The sequence below is a fragment of the Notechis scutatus genome, chromosome 6 (assembly GCF_049901735.1).
Source record: "Notechis scutatus isolate UNSWTSFEM ecotype Mainland chromosome 6, rNotScu1.2, whole genome shotgun sequence".
Taxonomy (NCBI): domain Eukaryota; kingdom Metazoa; phylum Chordata; class Lepidosauria; order Squamata; family Elapidae; genus Notechis; species Notechis scutatus.
The window spans coordinates 53,643,285-53,663,338 of record NC_142014.1 but is presented as its reverse complement, the minus strand read 5'-3'; the positions used below and the strand labels follow the sequence as shown (position 1 = coordinate 53,663,338).

The 20,054-nt window shown below is 38.6% G+C and overlaps 2 protein-coding genes across 3 annotated transcripts; one reads left to right on the top strand and one right to left on the bottom strand.

Moving 5' to 3' along the window:
• Positions 1 to 46: 46 nt before the first annotated feature.
• On the bottom strand, positions 47 to 9,826 carry C6H22orf23 (chromosome 6 C22orf23 homolog). 2 transcript variants are annotated; one of them, XM_026694899.2, is made up of 7 exons: positions 9,730 to 9,826; positions 8,561 to 8,687; positions 7,798 to 7,860; positions 7,045 to 7,227; positions 5,434 to 5,565; positions 1,195 to 1,295; positions 47 to 933 (listed from the first exon to the last, which is right to left on the bottom strand). In XM_026694899.2, the coding sequence occupies exons 2-7, from the start codon at positions 8,661 to 8,663 to the stop codon at positions 811 to 813; spliced, it is 705 nt and encodes a 234-aa protein (XP_026550684.1). In that variant the 5' UTR covers positions 8,664 to 8,687; positions 9,730 to 9,826; the 3' UTR covers positions 47 to 810. The 2 variants fall into 2 exon arrangements, with proteins under 2 accessions (XP_026550684.1, XP_087824460.1); XM_087968334.1 differs by lacking the exon at positions 9,730 to 9,826 and adding an exon at positions 9,618 to 9,708.
• Positions 9,821 to 16,506, top strand: POLR2F (RNA polymerase II, I and III subunit F). Its single transcript, XM_026694900.2, has 5 exons — positions 9,821 to 10,002; positions 11,577 to 11,646; positions 12,498 to 12,628; positions 14,613 to 14,684; positions 16,295 to 16,506. The coding sequence occupies exons 1-5, from the start codon at positions 9,983 to 9,985 to the stop codon at positions 16,383 to 16,385; spliced, it is 384 nt and encodes a 127-aa protein (XP_026550685.1). The 5' UTR covers positions 9,821 to 9,982; the 3' UTR covers positions 16,386 to 16,506.
• Positions 16,507 to 20,054: the final 3,548 nt, after the last annotated feature.

Here is a 20,054-nt window from a genome sequence, read left to right as displayed (position 1 = left end):
CACAAAGCATTATGTTATAGGGAATGGAAAGTAGAAAATCACAAAATTCTCAGGACTTCTATTTATTTTTTACAAGTAGAATATTATACAGCTATCAAAAGTGACCTGGACCAAAGCAAAAAGTCCACCAATGAGAAAAAAACATCCCATACTCCATTTATTGTTGTGATATTAAGTCTTTCTTTTAACAAGTGACAGACATCTGAATAGTCACTTAGTCATAATGAAGATGGTCCTAGGTCTGTAATTTTACTGAAGAAGCATTCATCAAAAATAACTGCCATCTAAAATCTTCTAATTCTCTCTTTTATAGTCCGATACAATAGTCACCACTGTTTGCTTAAAATTTATATGGTAAGTGAAAAACAGCAGTTTTGACTGGAAGCAGTCTCGTGGATGGCAGAATAATATATGAAGTATTTTTGATCTATTCTAAGAGTTGTACTGTTCTAATTCTAATAAATGGTAGAAACACAGATGCTGTTTTCCAGAGATGAAATATGTGGAAATCCTTTCCTCTTTTTTGTCAAGGCAAGCAAGCTAATATTCATTGTAAGGCCAGCGATTCATTTGAACTCTTTTGTTTCTGGATCACATTTTTGGAAAGGCTTCCTGCCATTCCATATTGAAACAGATTGTTCCTATTTTTCAGGATTCATACAGAATTCCTGGGAGATTAAATATATTCTAACAGATACCTGCCACAAGAGGGTCAAAACTGTACTGATAAGATATTCTTCACATTTGGTTATGCCAGCAGAAAAAGTAAGGGTGAAGAGTTACATCCTTGGGTGTGTGTGTGGGGGAGAACTATTGGTCTACTTGACCTGTGCTTCGATTGTCATGTTTGATGCTTATATTGAAAGACTTGGCTATTGCCCCTTTCAGTTCTGCAGTTCTCTGCTTGTCAATCATCTCCATCTCCCGGAGCTTCTGCAAACAGCAGAGAAAGAAGACATAGTAAGAATTCAATGAATTTTAATTTTCTTACAAGATAATACACAAATCTTACTCCAGATGAAGATGTATTGCCATCTCCTGTATAACTTTTTAAAGGTTCTTTTTCAGTTTAGATGCATACGTGCCCTTCAACCAAGTCTTTTCCTACTTTCTCAAAAAATCATAATCATATCCAATTTTCATATTGAAAAAAAGATTGCATTTAAGCCTATAAAGGTCAGAATTACCAGGTACCTGTGATATTTCAGTTTGGATAATTCCTTCATACGCTTTGCTCTGTCCCAAAGCTTTCATTTCTGACAGGAAATTTTGTCGGTCTTGAATTTCGTTCACCACTAAGCATAAAGACAAAAGAAGCAATGTGGAATGAAAGACTAAAGGGCAGGAATATAGTTGTTCTTCTGAAGTTTGAATCATTAATTTCCTATTTACTTTATTTAAAAGACTTCTGTAGCAGCCCATCTTATGGGCCATAATTCTGGGAGCCTCACAACAACAGCAACTTGAAAACAACAATATTGGAACATATATTACATTAATTCCCTGTATGCTTCTTAAACCTGTTAATTAAACCTGTTGCTTCCTTTGGGGGAAAATAGATGTAATATGTTATATGCAGGTGAGATTCTACCGGTTCTGACTGGTTTGGGCAAACCGGTACTTCAGGTGAGCATGTGGCCCTGCCCACTTGTCCCTGCTCTTTCCTATGCTTTATTTCCTGGTTTTTAGCATAGCTGATTCACACGGCAGAGCAGTTTGCTGCGCATCAGCTGTTTTACTTACCGGGGATGCAGCAGAAGGCAAGTAATTGAGTTGAAAATGGGCTTTTTAAAATGCAGCGCATATGCGCAAAGTGTGTGTTTGGTGCACACGCACGCTCACCAAACCAGTTGTTACACAGGTTGAATTGCACCACTGGTTATACAGACATGATATTCTTCCGATTAAAATCGGAATTCCGATTTTTTTGGGAATCGCTCCCCCCTTTCCCCCCCCCTTCTTCTCCTCCTTCCCCTTCCCTCGGAGGCCCCGAGTCAGGAGTTGCTACCGCTGGCGCGGCTCTGCGTGGCTCCAATCCCGCATTGCCTCAGGAAGGGAAAGGCAAAAAGGAAGAGCCGCGGCGGCGCTTTGCAACGGCAGCAGCGGCTCCTGGTTTTGCCTTCCCTTCCGGAGGCAACGCGGGACTGGAGCCGCGCGGAGCCGCGCCGGGCGGTAGCAACTCCTGACAGCCCCAGCCAGATACCTGAGCAGAGCCCAGGCGGGCGGGCGGGCGGTGCGAGCGGAGCCTAGGCGGTGCGAGCGGAGGCCGCTGAGCGGCAGGAAAAGGGAGCTGGGCAGCGATTTCTTGGCGCGCGGTGGGGGGGTCTCTTGGCCGGCCCCGATTTTTTTTTCAGAGGGGAATATCATGCCTGTTATACAATCATGTGAGAAAGAAAGAACATCCTCTTTTTATGGTTTTATGTATCAACAGTAAAAATCATTTGGTCCTTAGTTTTTAAAAGTAGATAAATACAACCTCAGATGAACAACAACAACACAACGTATTACACTATGTCACCATTTATTTTACAAAAAGAAAGCCAAAATGGAGCAGTTACGTTCACCCTTAATACTTTCAGAGAGATGAAGATGCTAAGTAGCAGCCAGGTGCTGCTAATCAAGTGCCCTTGATCAATTGACCCGGCAAGTGTGACTATCCCTATAAAAGCCAGAGTTTTAGGAGTTTGCTGGTCTCCAGCACTATGGTGTGTTTTAACACAATGCCAAAGAGGAAAGATATCAACAGTGGTCTTAGAGACGCAATTGTTGCTGCCCATTAGTCTAGAAAGGATTATAAGGCCATTTCCAAACAATTTAAAGTCCATTATTCTTGAGAAGAGTATTCACAATGGAAAACATTCAAGACAGTTGCCAATTTTCCCAGGAGTGGATGTCCCAGCAAATTCACCCCAAGGTCAGACCGTGCAATGCTCAGAGAAATTGCAAAAAATCCCAAGAGTTACATCGCAGACTCTACAAGGCCTCAGACAGCATGTTAAAAGTTGAAGTGCATGACAGTACAATTAGAAAAAAAACAGAAGTATGATTTTTTTGGAAGAGTTGCTAGGAGAAAGCCTCTTCTTAAAAAAAAAACCATGGCAACATGGTTTAGGTTTGCAAAGTTACATCTGAATAAATCACAAAACTTCTAGAACAGGCCTATCAAACTGGCAGCCTGCAGGCTGGGTAGGTACATCATGCACAGACCACACCCAGCCCAGCTCCGCAAAGACAAAAAATATCATGATATGTTGTGAACTGGCCCGTGATGTGATTGAGTTTGACACCTATGTTGTAGAACATTGTCATTTGGACAGATAAGAACAAAGTGAAGGTGTTTGGCCATAATGCACAGTGCCATGTTTGGTGATTACCAAATACAGCATATCAGTACAACCATCTCATGCCAACCGTCAAGCATGGTGAGGGTGTGGTAGTCATTTGGGTTTGTTTTGCAACCACATGACCTAGGCACTTTGCAGTCATTCAGTCGACCGTGAACTCTGTATATCAAGGTATTCTAGTGTCAAATGTGAGGCCACCTGTCTAACAGCTAAAGTTTGGCTGACATTGCAACAGGACAATGATCCTAAGTACACCAGCACATCTACAACAGAAGGGCTGAAAAATTAAAAGAATCAAGGTGTTGCAATGGCCCAGTCAAAGTCCAGCTCTCAATCAGATTGAAATGCTGTGGTGGGACCTCAAGAGAGCTGTGCATAAACAAAATGCCCAGAAACCTCAATGAACTGAAGCAATATTGTAAAGAAGAGTGGGCCAAAATTCCTCCACAATGAGACTGATAAAGAAAACCGTTACTTCAAGTTATTGCTGCTAAAGGTGGTTCGTTAAGCTATTGAATCATAAAGTGTAAGTTTTTCGCACATGGCTTCTCCATTTTGGCTTTCTTTTCTGTAAAATAAATGATGACATGGCGTAACATGTCATGTGGTGGTGTTCATTTGTGATTGTATTTACCTATTTTTAAGAACAGCTGAGGACCAGATTTTTTTTTATTATGTTCTGATGTTCATAGAACTCAAAGTGAACTTTCTTTTTCACATGACTATAGGTTTAATAAGATTCTCATATACAAAAAGGAAGTCTTTCATAGAACATAGTAATAATGTCCATAAGTTTGGTTGATCCAGAACATCCACAAGATCCATGCCACTGAATACTAATTCTGAGGAACAAAAGCAAGCAATATTTGGGACAGTAGACAAACTTTGCAATAGGGACTTTGTTTTAAGCTAGGTATAAATAACTTTAACTCCATTTCTTGATAAGATAGACAGACTGACTATGCACACTATGATATGATGAATTATGATTTATTGAATTAAATTTTGCCCAACATTGAGCCATAATCATGGTTTATAAATCATGGTTTATAAACTATAGTGGCTGTTATTATGGGCGGGGGGGGACATCTTAAAAGTCTATTGTATGACTACCCTGCTCTTGGTTAGCTTTGCCTTGCATATGCTCTGCTGAAACTGACCTATAGAAATCTCTTATGTTTATTGTTAACCTGATACACTGTTGTATCAAATGGTTTGGTGTCATCCCGGTTGAAAATATATAACACTGTGCCAAAGTAATGATCCTGCTGTACTGCATTAGTGGGATAAGAGTAGTGTTGCTGTGCTTCATCCTGGAAGTATGAGCAATCTTTTGCAAAGACAACTTAGCATGTAAGTCACTGATTTGACAGTGCTCAGACTCTAAAGATACAAGCAGGAAGGAGTAGCTGATTCCAGTCTCTACTAGCTACAAACAGCCAGTATTCATAGAACATGATTTAATCAGATCAGGTCAATTCTTAGAAGCTACACTCACACATCCTAGTTGGTATGAATCTAACATTAATTTGGTTAGAGTTAACCTTAGTTTTTTGTGATAGCATACTGTATGAACATAGCATCTTAGCTTAGCTTTCTGGTTCTATGTATGATGCCAACTCAGTAAGTGGATTAGCATTACAAATTAATCCTAAACACTATTAGGGATCATCACACAGTTTACATTGGATTTGGTATTTTGGTCAACCTACAGAATCTTCCCAAGGACCTGTTATAGGCAAATTTTTGATGGCAGTAAAGGTATTATTGCAGGTTGTAAGCTGTTCCAAGTAAAGCTGCCTTTTTCAATTGACTGATGGGGATTTTGTCAATGCTAATGGTATTCAGGTGGTGATCCAGTTGTTTTAGGATTGCACATAATATGCCTATCACTATTGGTATTTGCTTTCTTTTGCTACAGTCCTTCTATTTGCAATTCTTTGTATTATATTTTTATTCCAGAGGTGTAGGTGGGTGTAAATGTCTGAGTTCCTGAATGACAACAACCCTTTTATCTTAGGCTAATATATTGTATGTACCCTGCCAGAGTGTATCAGGTCACTGCTTTTAGCTAAGGGGGTCCACTTACATTCATCGAATCGGTCCACCTCTGGTACTGTTTCTTCTACCTTGACTGGTTTCTTCTGAGTTTTCTTCTCTACTTTGTCCTTTCCTGTTGCTAAGATGTTTTGCAGTCTTTCTTTCTCCTTCTCTATGTCTCCTATAGATATAAAAGAAATATTATTACTGTATAAAAATATTGATCAGAATTCCTGGAGGGGATAACTTACTGTCATTCTTTTATGCTCAAAAGAAGACAATTTTAAAATGTCTAAGCAAATAATTACAAATGAACTCTGATACTCAAATGGCAGCAGTTGAGACTGCTAAGTGGAGAGAATTCTAGAGATAGTATTTCCCTTGGTTATCATTTTCTCTTTCTCAGACATTTCTCTTTGAAGAGTTGCACTAATCTGACAGATCACCTATATTCATCCTTTCAGCAGGTAGTCCTCATTTAACTATTGCAACTGGGACCAACTCAGTCATTAAGCAAAGTGGTAGCTAAGTGAAAAATTATGTGACTGCTTACAAATTTATATTAGTTTTCCTTTACTTTACAGCATCAAAAGGATATGACCCCAAACAGTTGGGTGATTTCAAACAGCAGGGATGTTTTCTGGAACGATTTACAAGGAAGCCAAGTAAAAGGGCAAATCTTATGGCTCCTTTTTACCATTTTGGAAGCTCACTCAAGTACTGGGATAATTAGTAAGGGAATTAGATAATTCATCTTTGGAGAAGAAGAGATTATAAGAAGTAAGCAGGCATACAATGTGGAATACACATTCCCTGCTATTTGCTTAGCACCCTTAGGAGTGCTGAGCCACTTAGGGAACAAAAAAAGCCTTGAGTAGAGACATTGATTATAGTCTTGTCAATTTCAGGCAGCAACTGTGCAGGTCCAGGATTCTAATCAAGTAATTAAAATCACAAGAGTGGTTAAATTGTGGTTAGCACTTTTCAGTGCTGCACTGAAGAGAGAGAAGCAGCTCAGGAAGAGATAGCTTGTTTAGACAATCCTTCTGTGCACTGTGAAGGAGGTAGAGGAAAAAAAAGCAGGCCAGGCAATAGACAACACATTGTGTTTAATGGTGAACACTGACCTAGAGAAGCTTTGGAGGCCATAAATGTGGTCACTGGTTGCAAAGTTACATTTTCATCACTGTTGTAACTACAGGTGGTTGCTACCCACATAGTACAGTAGCTGAACAAAGATTACTTGTAAATTATGATGAGTATCAGTGGTGCGTTTCAAAAATTTTTGCAACCAGTTCGGTTGGCATGGCTTGGTGGGTGCGCTTTGTGTGTATACACTTTGCATGCATGCGTGTGTGCCAAACGCGCACTTTGTGCAGGCACAGAGGCTTTCCAACTCGCCTCCTGCAATCCTGCACTCCCCCTGTCGCTTCAGCAACTGCTGCACAGCAATCGATTTGCCGCGCAAAGTAGCTGCGCTTCAAAAGCAGGACATAAAGGTTAGTATGGGAGCCCGGACGGGTGGGCCCAACAGCAAAGCGTCAGAGAGAACTGGTTCGGTCTCCGCTGCTCATCGCCGCTACCGCCTCGGCAGAACCAGGCCGAACCGGTAGAATACCACCACTGATGCATTTATCATTTGCAAATGTTTCTTGCTTACGAGTGGCTTGAGGTTTGAATTTTTCTCTGGTATATGCACTTCCTGCCCGACAGATTTCTGCAGGCCGCAGGTGAGGTCTACCACAGAGACTGGTGGTCAAAATGATCTTTGATGACACAGGCTTCGGAAACTCTGGTTCTCTGCTGGATGTTGGATAACAGTGTACGGGGAAAGCATCACCACCTAAGAAAGAAGGGCAGAGATTGGTCAAAAAGGAATTAAATGTAAAGCAATGGCATGCATGTACCATTTTAAGTATACATGGCAAGAGTCTCCTTTCACCCAAGCTCAGTCTCTGGCAGCTTTTTAGAAACCTCCAGTAGTATTCTTGGCAGTGTCTAGATTTGACCCCAAGGTTAAATTGCTAGGTATAAATATGTGTTCCAATTTAATATTTTAGGAGGGATTCTGTAAACTGACTTGCTTATAAATGCATACAAGAAAATATATAATAGGAATTACTCATGTTTTAATATGAATTCAGAATTGTTTAAAAATAGTCCCTCAACCTATCTTTATAGTACATGTTGAAAATCTCACTTTTACATAAGATTTATTGTCCTAGACTGAGTTGGATAAACTAGAGTTTATTAAGAAGTATTCATCATCTGTGATTTACAGTTTTACACTAATGTTTTATTGTCTTCCTGAGTTTATATAAATTTCCTTTGCAAGGGGATGGTTTGTCTCTTTAGCTGGAGAAAGTCGCATGTCTGAATTAAATTTAGAAATCTGAATTTTAGGCATACTTACGTTTCATGCAATTTACAAGATGGCGTTGCTGGAAAGAAGTAAGTTTAGATTCTTGCATCATCACTAAAAGAGAAAAAATATTATACAGATCAGCAACAACATCACACCCTTTGCAGAAATAGATTTAATCCAAACGGTACCTACATACAAAAAGGAATGCAAAATCTTGAGCACAGATACCCCAAATGCTAAAAGGCTACAGTCCAATCTATCAGTAGCAGTCTTTTCCAATGAGATATCTTCCTGCTTTTTTTGATATAATATAATTGAAGGGTATCCAGTTGTAGAATGTTATAATTTATATTCAAAACCCTTTTTCAGAATATCTAACTAATTGCAACATTGGGTTTTCTCCCCAAAATTATTTTTATTATTGTGGTTATTCTGGAATACAGAAATCCAAAGTGAATTTTTTTCCTGTATTTTTGGTTTTAAGCAAGTAGTATTCAACAAGCTCTATTTTTTTCTGTAACCAGTTTTCAGCTTATAACTTTATTGGCATGACCAGATCTTGTAATTAGCTACTGCTGAGAAAGGTATTCAAGAATTTATACCTCATATTAAGGAAGAAATTCAACACAGACATTTTCCTATAGTTACTAACTAGTCACTGAAATTATCAAAGACTAGGGATTCTTAACTTACATCCTCAATTTGCACAAAAAGTAATTTAAGTAGTAGTAATTTAAAATGCAACAAGATAATAAGCAGGAGTGGGGAGCATTACTTCCTGGGATACTTTTCTATTCTGCTTGCTAATTACCTTTTAATAACTCTTGTGTTTCCTGGCTATATTCCTTCACAGTGGGAACATGCCAAAATCCACTTCCTTTTATCACAGGCCTGATCCTCTCTTGAGAAGCCATTGTAATATAGTACTCTGAAAGAAACTGATAAAGAGTTCTACAGTTATTAAGATCACAACTCACACATATTCTGTATTTTTTCTCATAATTCTTTCACCAATGTTCATTTGCCATATTTTATTTTATTTATTAAATTTCTATGCTATACATGTCAATACAATGGCACTGAATTTAGGACCATTTCCCACATTTATTACTGTTGCGGCATCCCCATTGTCACATGATCAAAATGTGGATGCTTAGCAAGTACCCTAACTCATATTTAGGACGGTTGAGGTGTCCCAGGGTCAGGTTATCACCTTTTGCGACCTGATAAGCAAAGTCAATGGGGAAGCCAGAATCACTTAGCAACCAGGTTACTAACTGCAGCGATTCACTTACCGTAGTGAAAAAAGTTTGTAAAATGGGGCAAAACTCACTTAACAGCCATCTCGCTTAGCAACAGAAATGTTGGGCTCTTTTTGTGGTCCTAAGTTGCAGATTACCTGTAGACCAATTGTATACTCATATATGGGCTACATGTAGAAATATGTATGGGCTACATGTAGAAAACCCAAACTGGATTTTTTTAAGGCAGGAACTGGAGACATTTGTGCTGCATACATCATGATCATAACAATGTCATGTATTCATAACTATGTTTACTCTTATACCTGTTATCTTATAACCGCTTGACAAAATAAAATAAATAAATAAAATAATAAAATAAAATAAAATAAAATAAAATAAAATAAAATAAAATAAAATAAAATAAAATAAAATAAAATAAAATAAAATAAAATAAAATAAAATAAAATAAAATAAAATAATAAAATAAATTGCAGCCGGCGTCTAATCGCAGCCTAATCCTAACTTCGACATCACGGTGCAATTTAAGGTAGCGGAGATGCAAACTCAGCATCTAAAACGGATGCGTGAAATCGTGCCTTTCTCGGCTTGGAGGCCCCCATCTACCCGATTTTCTGTCCGATCACGGCTCCCTTTTCTGGGGGGTTACGGGATGAGCAGCGAGAGAGGTTTGCAAAAGGAAAAGTCTTGGTTTTTTTTTTCCCCTCCCTTCTCTTACCCGAATTGGCGGCTCCCGTCACCATGACAACCGCCTCCGGCGCTCGCTTACGCCAACGTCAACTCTGACCCCGGAAGTGTTCGCGCTCGTCGTGCTCTTCGACGGGAAGCGCGTGAGTTTGTTTGCGTTTTTCCTTTTGCTTCCTTGCCGGGGGAGATCATCTCGGGGCTGTCCGCTTCTCCCGTCAGGACGCTCGGTTTGTGGTGGGAATTGACACCGTGAAGGTCTGTGCTGAACGAGGGAAGGCCTCCACATGTCGGACAACGAGGATAAGTAAATAAGCGCGTGAATAAGAAATGAATCTTCTAGCCTCTTGCCCCAATTTGGCGTCTCCCGGGTGTTGGGGCTACTTCTCATTTTCAGAGCCGGTCCAGGCTGGGAGGAAGGCTTGCTTAGCCAGTCCGCCTGCAGTTGGGAAAACAGCCTCCTGGAACTGCTTTAAACCGAGCAGTGAGACGCTGGCCTGGATTCAACTTCATTCAATTCCTGACTTCAGGAGTTGGAAGGGATCTTGGAGGTCATCTAGTCCAACCTCTGCTAATATTTGGAATATTAGCCTCCTGGGTAGAGGCTAATAATCCAAATATTAGCCTCTACCTGGGATCGATCTTACAGGCTCATGATTGTGAGGCGAGAGCTCCACCTGTACTTAAAGAAGAATGTGAATTTTCAGCTATTGTTTCCCTCCCCCCAACGTATTGCTATGATTTAATATTAACACTGTTAATAACAATAGCACTGTTATTAAAAGGTGTATCCCACTTTCACTGTTGAACCAGTCCTAAAGTGATAGTTACCCAAGCAGAGACTGAGGAGTAGCTACATAATAATGAGGTGGGTCTCATAGCCAAAGAGAAATTTGAATCCACGTCCTGGGTTTACTCAAATAATTGTACCACACTGACTTTTCCAAAAAATATTTCTAACTGGCCTGGCATCTTTCTCTGCTCACCACTGAAACTGGAGAGTAATTACAGTGTCTCCCACCCATATATACATTTGGATCCGACTAAAGCTCTGTCTAGTCTAGCATGGTTTATTCTGAGAAGCTAAATGACCTACATTTTTAGTATGTGGCAGTTGAAATACACTTAAAATCAAGAATCCTTTGTCTTATAATTTTGTTTGTTTTTCTTTAGTGTTAATCACCTGTCAAAGAGGAATTGCGATACAACAAGCCAAAGCAGACTTTTTTAAAAAAATATTAATATGTGTATTTTAATTAAATTTATACTTTTGCTCAGTTTATCCTGACCTGATGGACAGAATTTGAGAATAGAATGCATTTTCTACATCATGTACAGTAGCAACAGTCATGCCAATGGATTCCCTGACTCATGTATGATTTGACCTAAAATTTCTTAGAACTTAAGAAGGAATCAGTAGATTGTAGTAATCTCTAAATTGCAAATTTGGAAAGCTTAATAGCTAGCTGTTGCTTATCACCATCACAGAGTACATTTGGGGAGCAGAATTACTCAGAACAGAATTGCTCTAGTTTCCAAATTCATGCCTGTTGATTTAGTGACTTTTAAAAGATCAAGAATATTTCTTTTTCTGGCTTGTACCACAGAATTTGGAAGAAGAGCAAGTGAATTTTCTCCAACCTAAAGACAAACATGTTCCCTTTCTGACTTTTCTGTGATCCATTCACAGCCTGATCCATTCACACTTGGGATTTCCTAGTGATCTTCTTTCCACATATGAATCCAGTTCAGTCCTACATTGTTTTTGTCAAGATAGATAATTTAGGTGTTGACATCAGTTATGACATTTAGCTGGTAGTAAGTATTTCAGGGTTTTGCTAGAGAATTGCCCATAAAATATTAATAAATTTCTTCTATTAGTTTTGATGGAGATGATTTTGATGATGTGGAAGAAGATGAAGGACTTGATGATCTAGAAAATGTTGAGGAGGTAAGTGACTTTAGCTTGTGATATGCTAAAACAGCCTTCAATCTGGTGAGTGGTTTGAAAAAGGAAGATATATATTTTGTGAGTGAAATAGCTACTAGATGTATTAGACTTCAACTTCTGTCATTCTTAGCTGGAAAAATGAATACTTTTGGAAGGCTGTATTTAAGTATATTATTAGGGTATAAAGGAATATAGGGTTGATTTTGGGGAACTTGAAAGGGCCACTTAAGAGGAGAAAGAAGGATCAAACTATTAAGGAGGGACTTTGCGAAAAAGTTACACAGTCCTTAGCGGGAAGCATAAGAAACAAATTCAAAATAACCTCCCCGTGATTTTTTTTTTTTTAGTATAAGATGGGATAGGGAGAAACTTGGACAAATTTTCAAAAAATATGTCAGTCCTTTGAAGTAGGTCAGGTCAAGAAACTGGATTCCAGGAATACTCTTTATCATAGTAAGGCAGAATAATAGAATCCTGAAAGTTTTTGCGTAGTGCTCTCTTATCTCCCTCAAAGTCTGTTTTTCATTGTTTTACCCAAGGCATATATTTTGTTTCTTTGACTAGTAGCTAAGGACAAAGAATAAGGACTAGTAACCTCGATCTGTAAAGTCCCAATGCTTAAGTGGTATAAAATGTGAAGTTTAGAAAATGGGTTAAAATATATATGAATTCATAGGTTAATATCTGTTTTACATCTTACCATCATGTATTAGGTATCTTTACCTAATTAGCATTCTTGTAGAACCTTATTTAATATTTTCCATTCATATTCTCGGTTTTAATTGCATGATTACTCAGATGACAGGGCATGCAGCTATGTATGTTTACATTTGGTTTGTATTATTCCATAGGAGGGTCAGGAAAATGTGGAAATCTTGCCATCTGGAGAGCGTCAACAAGCAAATCAGAAGCGGATCACTACTCCTTACATGACCAAATATGAGCGGGCCAGAGTTCTTGGTACCCGTGCCCTACAGATAGCGTAAATATATACATTTATTTAGTTATTTGTCTTTTTCTACCAATGATTGAAGGCTTCTCCAGGTTCCAGCTGTTTGTCTCCAATGCATAATTCTATTTTGCCATAGTTATAGCTCTTTGGCAGCGCATGTATTTAAATTATTAGTGAGATGCCGCTAAAAAGTAGGACATTTATTTTAAATATTATGTACGTGGCTTTCAGAGTTCATATAGAGAAATATATGAATAATGGAAAGAGAAGGCTGCTAGCAGAATATTTTATCCCTCATTCAAGAATTGGGCAGTAAGAGTGATAGAAAAGGGACAACTTTAAGATGAGCAATTAAAAACAGAGGTCCATAAATAAGATTGCATTTTGGGGGGTTACATAATGTCTTTCAGATTAAATCTTTTCCCCATTCTGAAGGTGCTAGACAGGAAAATTTTCCTTTTCTTTGTGGAAAACTAAATATTTAGAAGAATTAGCCACTAACGACAGATGTTTCATTATCCAATATGTTCCCAATATTGTTCCAGGAAGGAATGTAGTGTTCTTGAGCTTATTTGAAGCATCTTACCAGAGGTTTAACTAAGCCAAAACTTTACAGGTTGCCCTTGTTTATCAATTGCACAATCAGTAACCATTCAAAATTATGATGGCACTGAAAAGTAGATTTATGACCAGTTCTCAAACTTACATCACAGCGCCCTTGCATTCATATGATTGCAGTTTGGGTGCTTGGCAAGCAGTTTGCTTTGATGATGGTCTTCCTCTTCTGGCCACATGATTGCCATTTGCTACATTCGAATAAAATCAAAGAAGCTGGCAGTAAGTTGCAAGTTGCAGTCATGTAACATTTCACCTAATGGCCATTGATGATTTGTTCAATGACCATATCCAGAACTGATGTAGCTCTGTATGGTCACATGAAGTTTCACTTTACAACTATGTCACTTAATGATGGAGTAGCTGGTCCCAATTTTAGTAACTGAGGACTAGTGGCTGGTTATTCTTTATTTCAGTAGAACTCACATAGTAGACAGTTACTTTGATAAATCAATGAAGATTGGTTTGCTAGAGGTGAATAACAATAATGTCCATGTGTGAGAATTTAGTCTCTCCTACTTTTATTTTTGTATTTTGTTTTATGCCCAAAATAGCAACTCCATATCACCCCATTTCTGTATGCAATTTAAAAGTATAATTCATTTGGACATATTATTATTGAGTTATATACAACAGGGATCCCCAACCTTTTCGACGCCGCGGCCCGGTTCCGACATCAGCTGGGCGCCGCGGCCCGGTACCGGCGTCAACTGGGCGCCGCCATCTTTTTATGACGAAAAGGCGCTCGTGACGCCATCGAAGCGCAGCTGATAAAAAGATGGCGGCGCCAGCGCTTCTGGTGAGCTTTTTCGGGTAGAAATGGCTTTCTACCCGGAAAAGCTCACCGGAAGCGCTGGCGCCGCCATCTTTTTATGACGAAACAGCGCTTCCGGTGAGCTTTCTACCCGGAAGCGCTTTTTTACCAAAAAAAAGATGGCGGCGCCCAGCAACCAGCGGCCCGGTAAGGGTTGTTCCGCGGACCGGTACCGGTCCGCGGACCGGCGGTTGGGGACCCCTGATATACAACAAATAACAAGAGCCAGTTTAAGGTTAAGGTACCAGGCTAGAAATTTGCCCATTTTCTCTCAGCCCTTGGAAGCAGGCAGTGGCAAACTACTTCTCAAAACCCTTGCCAAGAAAACTTCAGGGATTTTCCAGGCAGTTGCAAGAAATCAAGATTGACTCAAAGGTACACACGCACCCAGCTCTAAAATGAAAATCTTTAAAATGTTAGAAAGCAGAGATTATAGCATAGGTTCTCAAGAGCAAAAATTCCAGGCAAATTACAAGTTTGACAGGAAACCAAATGGTATATCTTATTCTCATCTAACTTGATAACTTTTAATACCCACTGTTTACTCCAGTTGCAGTAAAGGTTCTTAAATCTTTCCCCCCTCAGGATGTGTGCCCCAGTAATGGTAGAGCTTGAAGGAGAAAGAGATCCCTTGCTGATTGCAATGAAAGAACTGAAGTAAGTTGAGAAGTTTTATCCATGTGCAGGTGTGCATAAACTGTTCCCTTTCTAATTAGATTTGGACGTTCTGCTTGAAGGCAGGAGGGGTTGTATGGTGAACATGCTAGTTTCACTCTTCCTGTTCTTCTAGTTGTCCTTATGATCAAGAGAACTTTCTGCAGACTGAAATCTTGCCTACGTGTATTGGTTCTACATACAATTTAAAATCACAATTTTTAGGACATTGAGGATGAGAGGAAGCTCAATAAATAGTAAATATTTATTGCTATAATTATTTGTCCTACAACTTGTGACAAAAAGGCAATTATTGGGGGGAGGAGAGAGCTAGTTAATTTTATTCACATGTAAAATATCTGAATTTGTTGTCCAACAAGAGATACATAGAATGTTCCATTTTGTAGGTGCCTTGACTTTTCCAAGTAGAGGTAATGCTATTGTTTTGAATAGGAATAAAATACTAATTGTAAAAATAGTAATGCTATTTTTATGATTTATTTTTGTCACATTTTCAGTACCATAATTTTCCCAGGTGCATTAATGAAAAGCGCTACAGTGGTTTATGATTTAGTCCCTGCCATCTTTGTTTTTTCCATAGAAGTACAGTCACAGTAGATGATTTCCCTTTTCCCGGCACTGAAATGTTTCAGACTTATTTTGAAATTCAGGACTTAAATAGATAATTTGGTTTTTCTTTTTTTCTTTTATAAGTGTCATTGGCTAGAGAGTTATAATGTCAGATGTTATATTATGTAGAAACTGAAAAAGTGATAGTAAACTATACTCCTGTTATAATGCGCTTAAGATTCATGAGTTCCCATTATAGAAAGAAATACAAAACAATACTTTTTTTCTTTCTTCATGTTTGGCTCACATTGTGCACATAATGCAAGATTTGTACATTATTTAATGAAAAGGAGTTTATAAGCCCAAACATTAATGTGACTAAACTTGTTTTAATGTTTACTTGAACTATGCAAAGCTGTGACTAGTACCCCAATACAAAATCATAATGTAAGAATTTTCCAGAAAAATTATATTCTGGTTATGGTTTCAGGACCATTGTGTTGAACTCCTGTAACTTAAAAAAAATTTTTTGCCTGTTTTTACTTTTCACGTATTGCAAGATTATAAACCTGATGTTCTGGACAAATTCCAGGCTGGCTAATTACATTGTTGACCTAAAAAGTCTTATTTAGATTAAACTGGATTTAAAGTTCTTTCCTTTAAGTTCCAAGTTGTTCCGTTTGCCAAAGGTTTTTAATAGTTTAAAACTCAGAGCATTTCTTTGGTTTATGACGTTACACTATATGAACACTTTATACGTTATTAAACAATGCGTATTTGAAAGGGTCATTTATGTGATCCCAGTACAGTCTTTCTATAGTGCAGCTGTCTCCCTGTCTCTTAGGAAAGTTCTTTGGAAAAATAAGATTCAGAAGTCCTACATTCAGATTATTTGCTGCTTATTTTTAAGAAGTAGAAACGAACATTTAATGATTTTCTGTGGGTGAATTTTTAGATTTGGGTTTGAAGGCTTTCAAATGTTTTATTACATACATTGCTGAATACCAATGATTTAGTTATGAATGTCTCTTTCCCTCCTCCAGAGCTCGGAAAATTCCTATAATTATCCGCAGGTATCTGCCAGATGGAAGTTATGAAGACTGGGGTGTAGATGAACTAATTATCACAGATTAAATATCTTCCGTGCTGCAACTCCCAACTTTTATGGAAATATATATATTGTGTAAATAAATACCAAAATCGCCTATAAATGTTTTGGATGTTTCCTTGTTACATAAAATAATACTAAAGAAAACCAGCAGTCTGCCTGTCTTGTTCTTTCTTTCTCTCTTTTTTTAGTGCTTTTACAGCTCAGTCTTGAAGACCCAGTAGATTTAATTCTGTTGCTGTTTTTGCCGAGCCAAGCAAGGTATTTGCTGCCTTTCAAATGCTATAAATGCAAACTAGAAAGGTGGTGCAGGAGAAGCTTCCTCAGTGTTGTATCTAATCATCATGTTATGCGCAAGTGATTTTAAAGTGATCCTGCAGCTGCCAAGCTTCCAGATGCCCTTTAAGACAACTGAAAGACCTCTTTGCCTTCGACCTACGCTTTTTTCCAGGGGCCTGTAGTAGAGGAGGCATTTCTGTTGCTTGCTACCAAACAGACATGCCTTTGTGCCCAGGAACAAGTTGCCTTGGAAACCCCCAATTTCCCCTCTGATCAAGGCTGGCTCTCTGGGCTTCTCAGGAGTATCACAGAGCGACTCTCATCAAATCTTCCATTGTTCCTTTTCCTGCCCTGACTTCTTATCAATCAACAGGATCCCCTTACAGTGGGCTGTTCTACAGCAAAGAAAAAAAGCATAATTGCCTTGATGAGTTATCTAGTGAGAGTCAGCTTGACATCTGTAATCTATGCTTTATGGTACCTATGTCTCAGTACATTTCTTTCCCACCCTATCTGGCATAGCCTTACTGTAAGTGCATGCTCATATTGTGAAGAACTACATGATCCCTAAAATGTCAGGAAAATAACTTTTAAAGTTACGTAAATAAGCAAACTATTGCAAAATAAACCTCCAAATCCCCTGGGTCACTCAAATGGTAAAAGAATATTTTAAAAGTACTTTTGCAATGAAAAAAAATTATGCTCCTAAAGAAATCTTTGCTTTCTGCAACAAACTTTTTTTTTGGGGGGGGGAGCTTTATAGAGCAAATGTATTGTCAGCATTGTTTCTAAAAAAACATCAGGATATTTTAACAATCTCCAAAAGCTTTGTAAACATCATTCCTATAAATCAGAGGTCCCAACCCCAGGTCTAAGTACAAGTCCATGATCCATTGGGAACTGAGCTGTGCAAGCAGTGGGAGAGCAGGCAGAGCTCCATTTTGTGCGAGTGGGCACACATGCGAAACCATCCCCTCCCCCCTCTGCTGCCAACGCTGCCAGTCGGCAGAGCCAGAACAGTTGGGGACTGCTGCTCTAAGTTACATGCATGTAATGCATGTTGTCCCAAAAAGTTTGCTTAAGATGCAGATGGCCTTTCTTTTGGCTCTTGATGCAAACTTAATGCATACTTTCTTAAAGTGTATTTTCTTTTAATCCAAGTTCTTTTTAAAAATATAACTTGCTTTTTGTATGCAACACGCAATCCCCCATACCTTAGTTTCAGATGTGGGGTTTTGGGAGAGAATCTAAAGCTAACCAGACTGAAGAAATATTCCTGCTGGAATATCCAGATTTGCTCCTACTGTGGCAAATTTTTTTTATAATGCTACTTTATGCTCAGGAGTTGCTACTGGAGGGGTATATCAGACTTGCCTAGGATCTGAGCTGTTTTTTTCAGGGAGCTTGTGAAATTAGGGCAAAGGCTATTTCCCCCCACCCATTTTATTTATACACAAACACATATGCAAATGAAATTTATATTTGGAAATAGTTTTTTAAGGGAGTAGTTTCAGAAATAAGGTGAAATGGAAGTTAACAGAATGCAACAACTGTCAACAGACAAAGGCACTGAAACCACAAGGAATGTGTCGCCTTTACTCAGCAACTATGCCAATAATAGGTTAATTTGCAGAGTTATAACTTACAAATCTCCTTGGCCTCTCCACTCCCTCTGGCGTTTAATCACGTTTGTGTGATGAAATTTCAGTAATGAAATGTGTCTTTGTGTGATCATTTTGTCATCCACAATGGAGCGCAGGAGTTGTTCTCCTGGCCCTCTTTTTTTTTTTTTTAAAGCTGCTTTGTTTTAATACTCTCCCTTCCCCATCCCCCTTCCTCAACCCTTGCATCTACATCAGATACAATTAAAAGGGTAGCAAAAGGCTCTAGGCCAGCTCCCACCAGACTGGTAGGGGAATGTGCAGTCCCTTTGTGCCCAGCATGGAAGCTGGTAAATGCTGGATCCTACTTTTGTTCTTTAAGACAGAAACATGGCAATTGGCATTAACTCTTGCAATTTATTGGCTAAGAAAGCACATCACCTCTTCTTAATCAGCTTTCCTTCTGAGGATGCACATGGGAAGCACTTTGAAGGAAGCTGGAAATATTTACTTTTGTCCCTTGTGTGTGGTTTCTTTAGCTGTGGCAATCTACCTATTGGCAATAGGTCATATATTTCCAGTTTTAACCATGCTTCCCTAGAGCGATTACAAAAGTTCTTTTGGCTATCCCTTCCAACTTTGCCAATGATTTTTCTCAATTAGCTTTTTCTTTATTTTCAATGAGCTTCCTCAAAATAGGGCATCCTCCGGATGTGTGAACTCCAACTCAGAATTTTCAACAAAGGCTATGCCAGCTGAGCAATTTTGGATTTTGACGCACCTACTTTAGGGAGGACACAAGGGTGAAAAAGACAATGTGTTTTTGCCTTTGCTTGAATATCCAAAAGGCAGCTGTTTTATTTTGCAGTATTGCATCAAAACCCAGAACTCTGGTAGGGTTTTTTTTCCCCCTAAAGGGAAATTTGTAGAATGAGAGAAGGCCTTTTGAGTAGTGGTACCCTCTCTCTGAACTACTGTCTCCATGATTTTCAACTTGTGCAAATGCTGGGATCATTTCTCTTTCATATGTAAACTTACTGTTTGCACAGATGTTTTGAAACTTTAAAATGGAGTCCAACAATTGTGCTTTGGTTTTTTGTTTTTTTTTACTGTTTCAGCATTTTTTTTTTACAGTTTTTGTCTTTTCTGTATACCTGTGTTTCTCATCCTCAGCGGCCTTAAGATGTATGGAGTTCAATCCCAGAATTCTCCCAGCCAGCATGGGTGTCATTCTTTATAATTTAGATAATTATTTAAACATGCTTTCATGCTTAAATAATTATCTACCATCAAAAGTTTTTGCTAGAAGAAAACTTTGCAAAGGAAGCATCACACTTTTCTGTGAATCAGTTCTCTTTTATTGGATATAAAAATGTCCATATAGGTGAAGTTTTCTCATTCCAGCATGCAAGACACAGAATAATGCGTTTAAGTTATAGGAAGACAGATGTCTTATCTATCAATAACATCAGTTCAAAATTGAAATATGCTATCTAGAGAAGGTGGGCTGCTCTTTACTGAATAAATTCAAATTAGGACTGGAAACCATCTGACTAGGATGCTTGAATTTGGATTCCTTCACAGGAGGTTGAACTTTAGAGGCCCCACGCACCCTCTTCCAATTCTGATTCTATACTTCTACGGCTATTCTGACCTAAAATGAAGTATGTCTTAAATTGATTCATTGGTCAGCTGAAGAAAGGTAATTGCATTGATCTTACCACTTTCCTACTAACCTCCTTTCGCTACTCTCCTTTACCTAAGAAAGTTCAACTCAGATTGCTTAGTGATCATTGAGTCTTCTGGTTAAATAAC

What these genes read in the sequence shown, in the direction of transcription:
- C6H22orf23 (XM_026694899.2), bottom strand. Translation starts at nt 8,663, where the DNA reads ATGGCTTCTCAAGAGAGGATCAGGCCTGTGATAAAAGGAAGTGGATTT. An exon ending in ATTCAAACCTCAAGCCACTC is followed by an intron (nt 5,566 to 7,044) that starts GTAAGCAAGAAA and finishes TTATATCTATAG; the next exon opens with GAGACATAGAGAAGGAGAAA. An exon ending in GGTGGACCGATTCGATGAAT is followed by an intron (nt 1,296 to 5,433) that starts GTAAGTGGACCC and finishes CTTTATGCTTAG; the next exon opens with TGGTGAACGAAATTCAAGAC.
- POLR2F (XM_026694900.2), top strand. Translation starts at nt 9,983, where the DNA reads ATGTCGGACAACGAGGATAA. An exon ending in ATCTAGAAAATGTTGAGGAG is followed by an intron (nt 11,647 to 12,497) that starts GTAAGTGACTTT and finishes ATTATTCCATAG; the next exon opens with GAGGGTCAGGAAAATGTGGA. An exon ending in ATTGCAATGAAAGAACTGAA is followed by an intron (nt 14,685 to 16,294) that starts GTAAGTTGAGAA and finishes TCCCTCCTCCAG; the next exon opens with AGCTCGGAAAATTCCTATAA.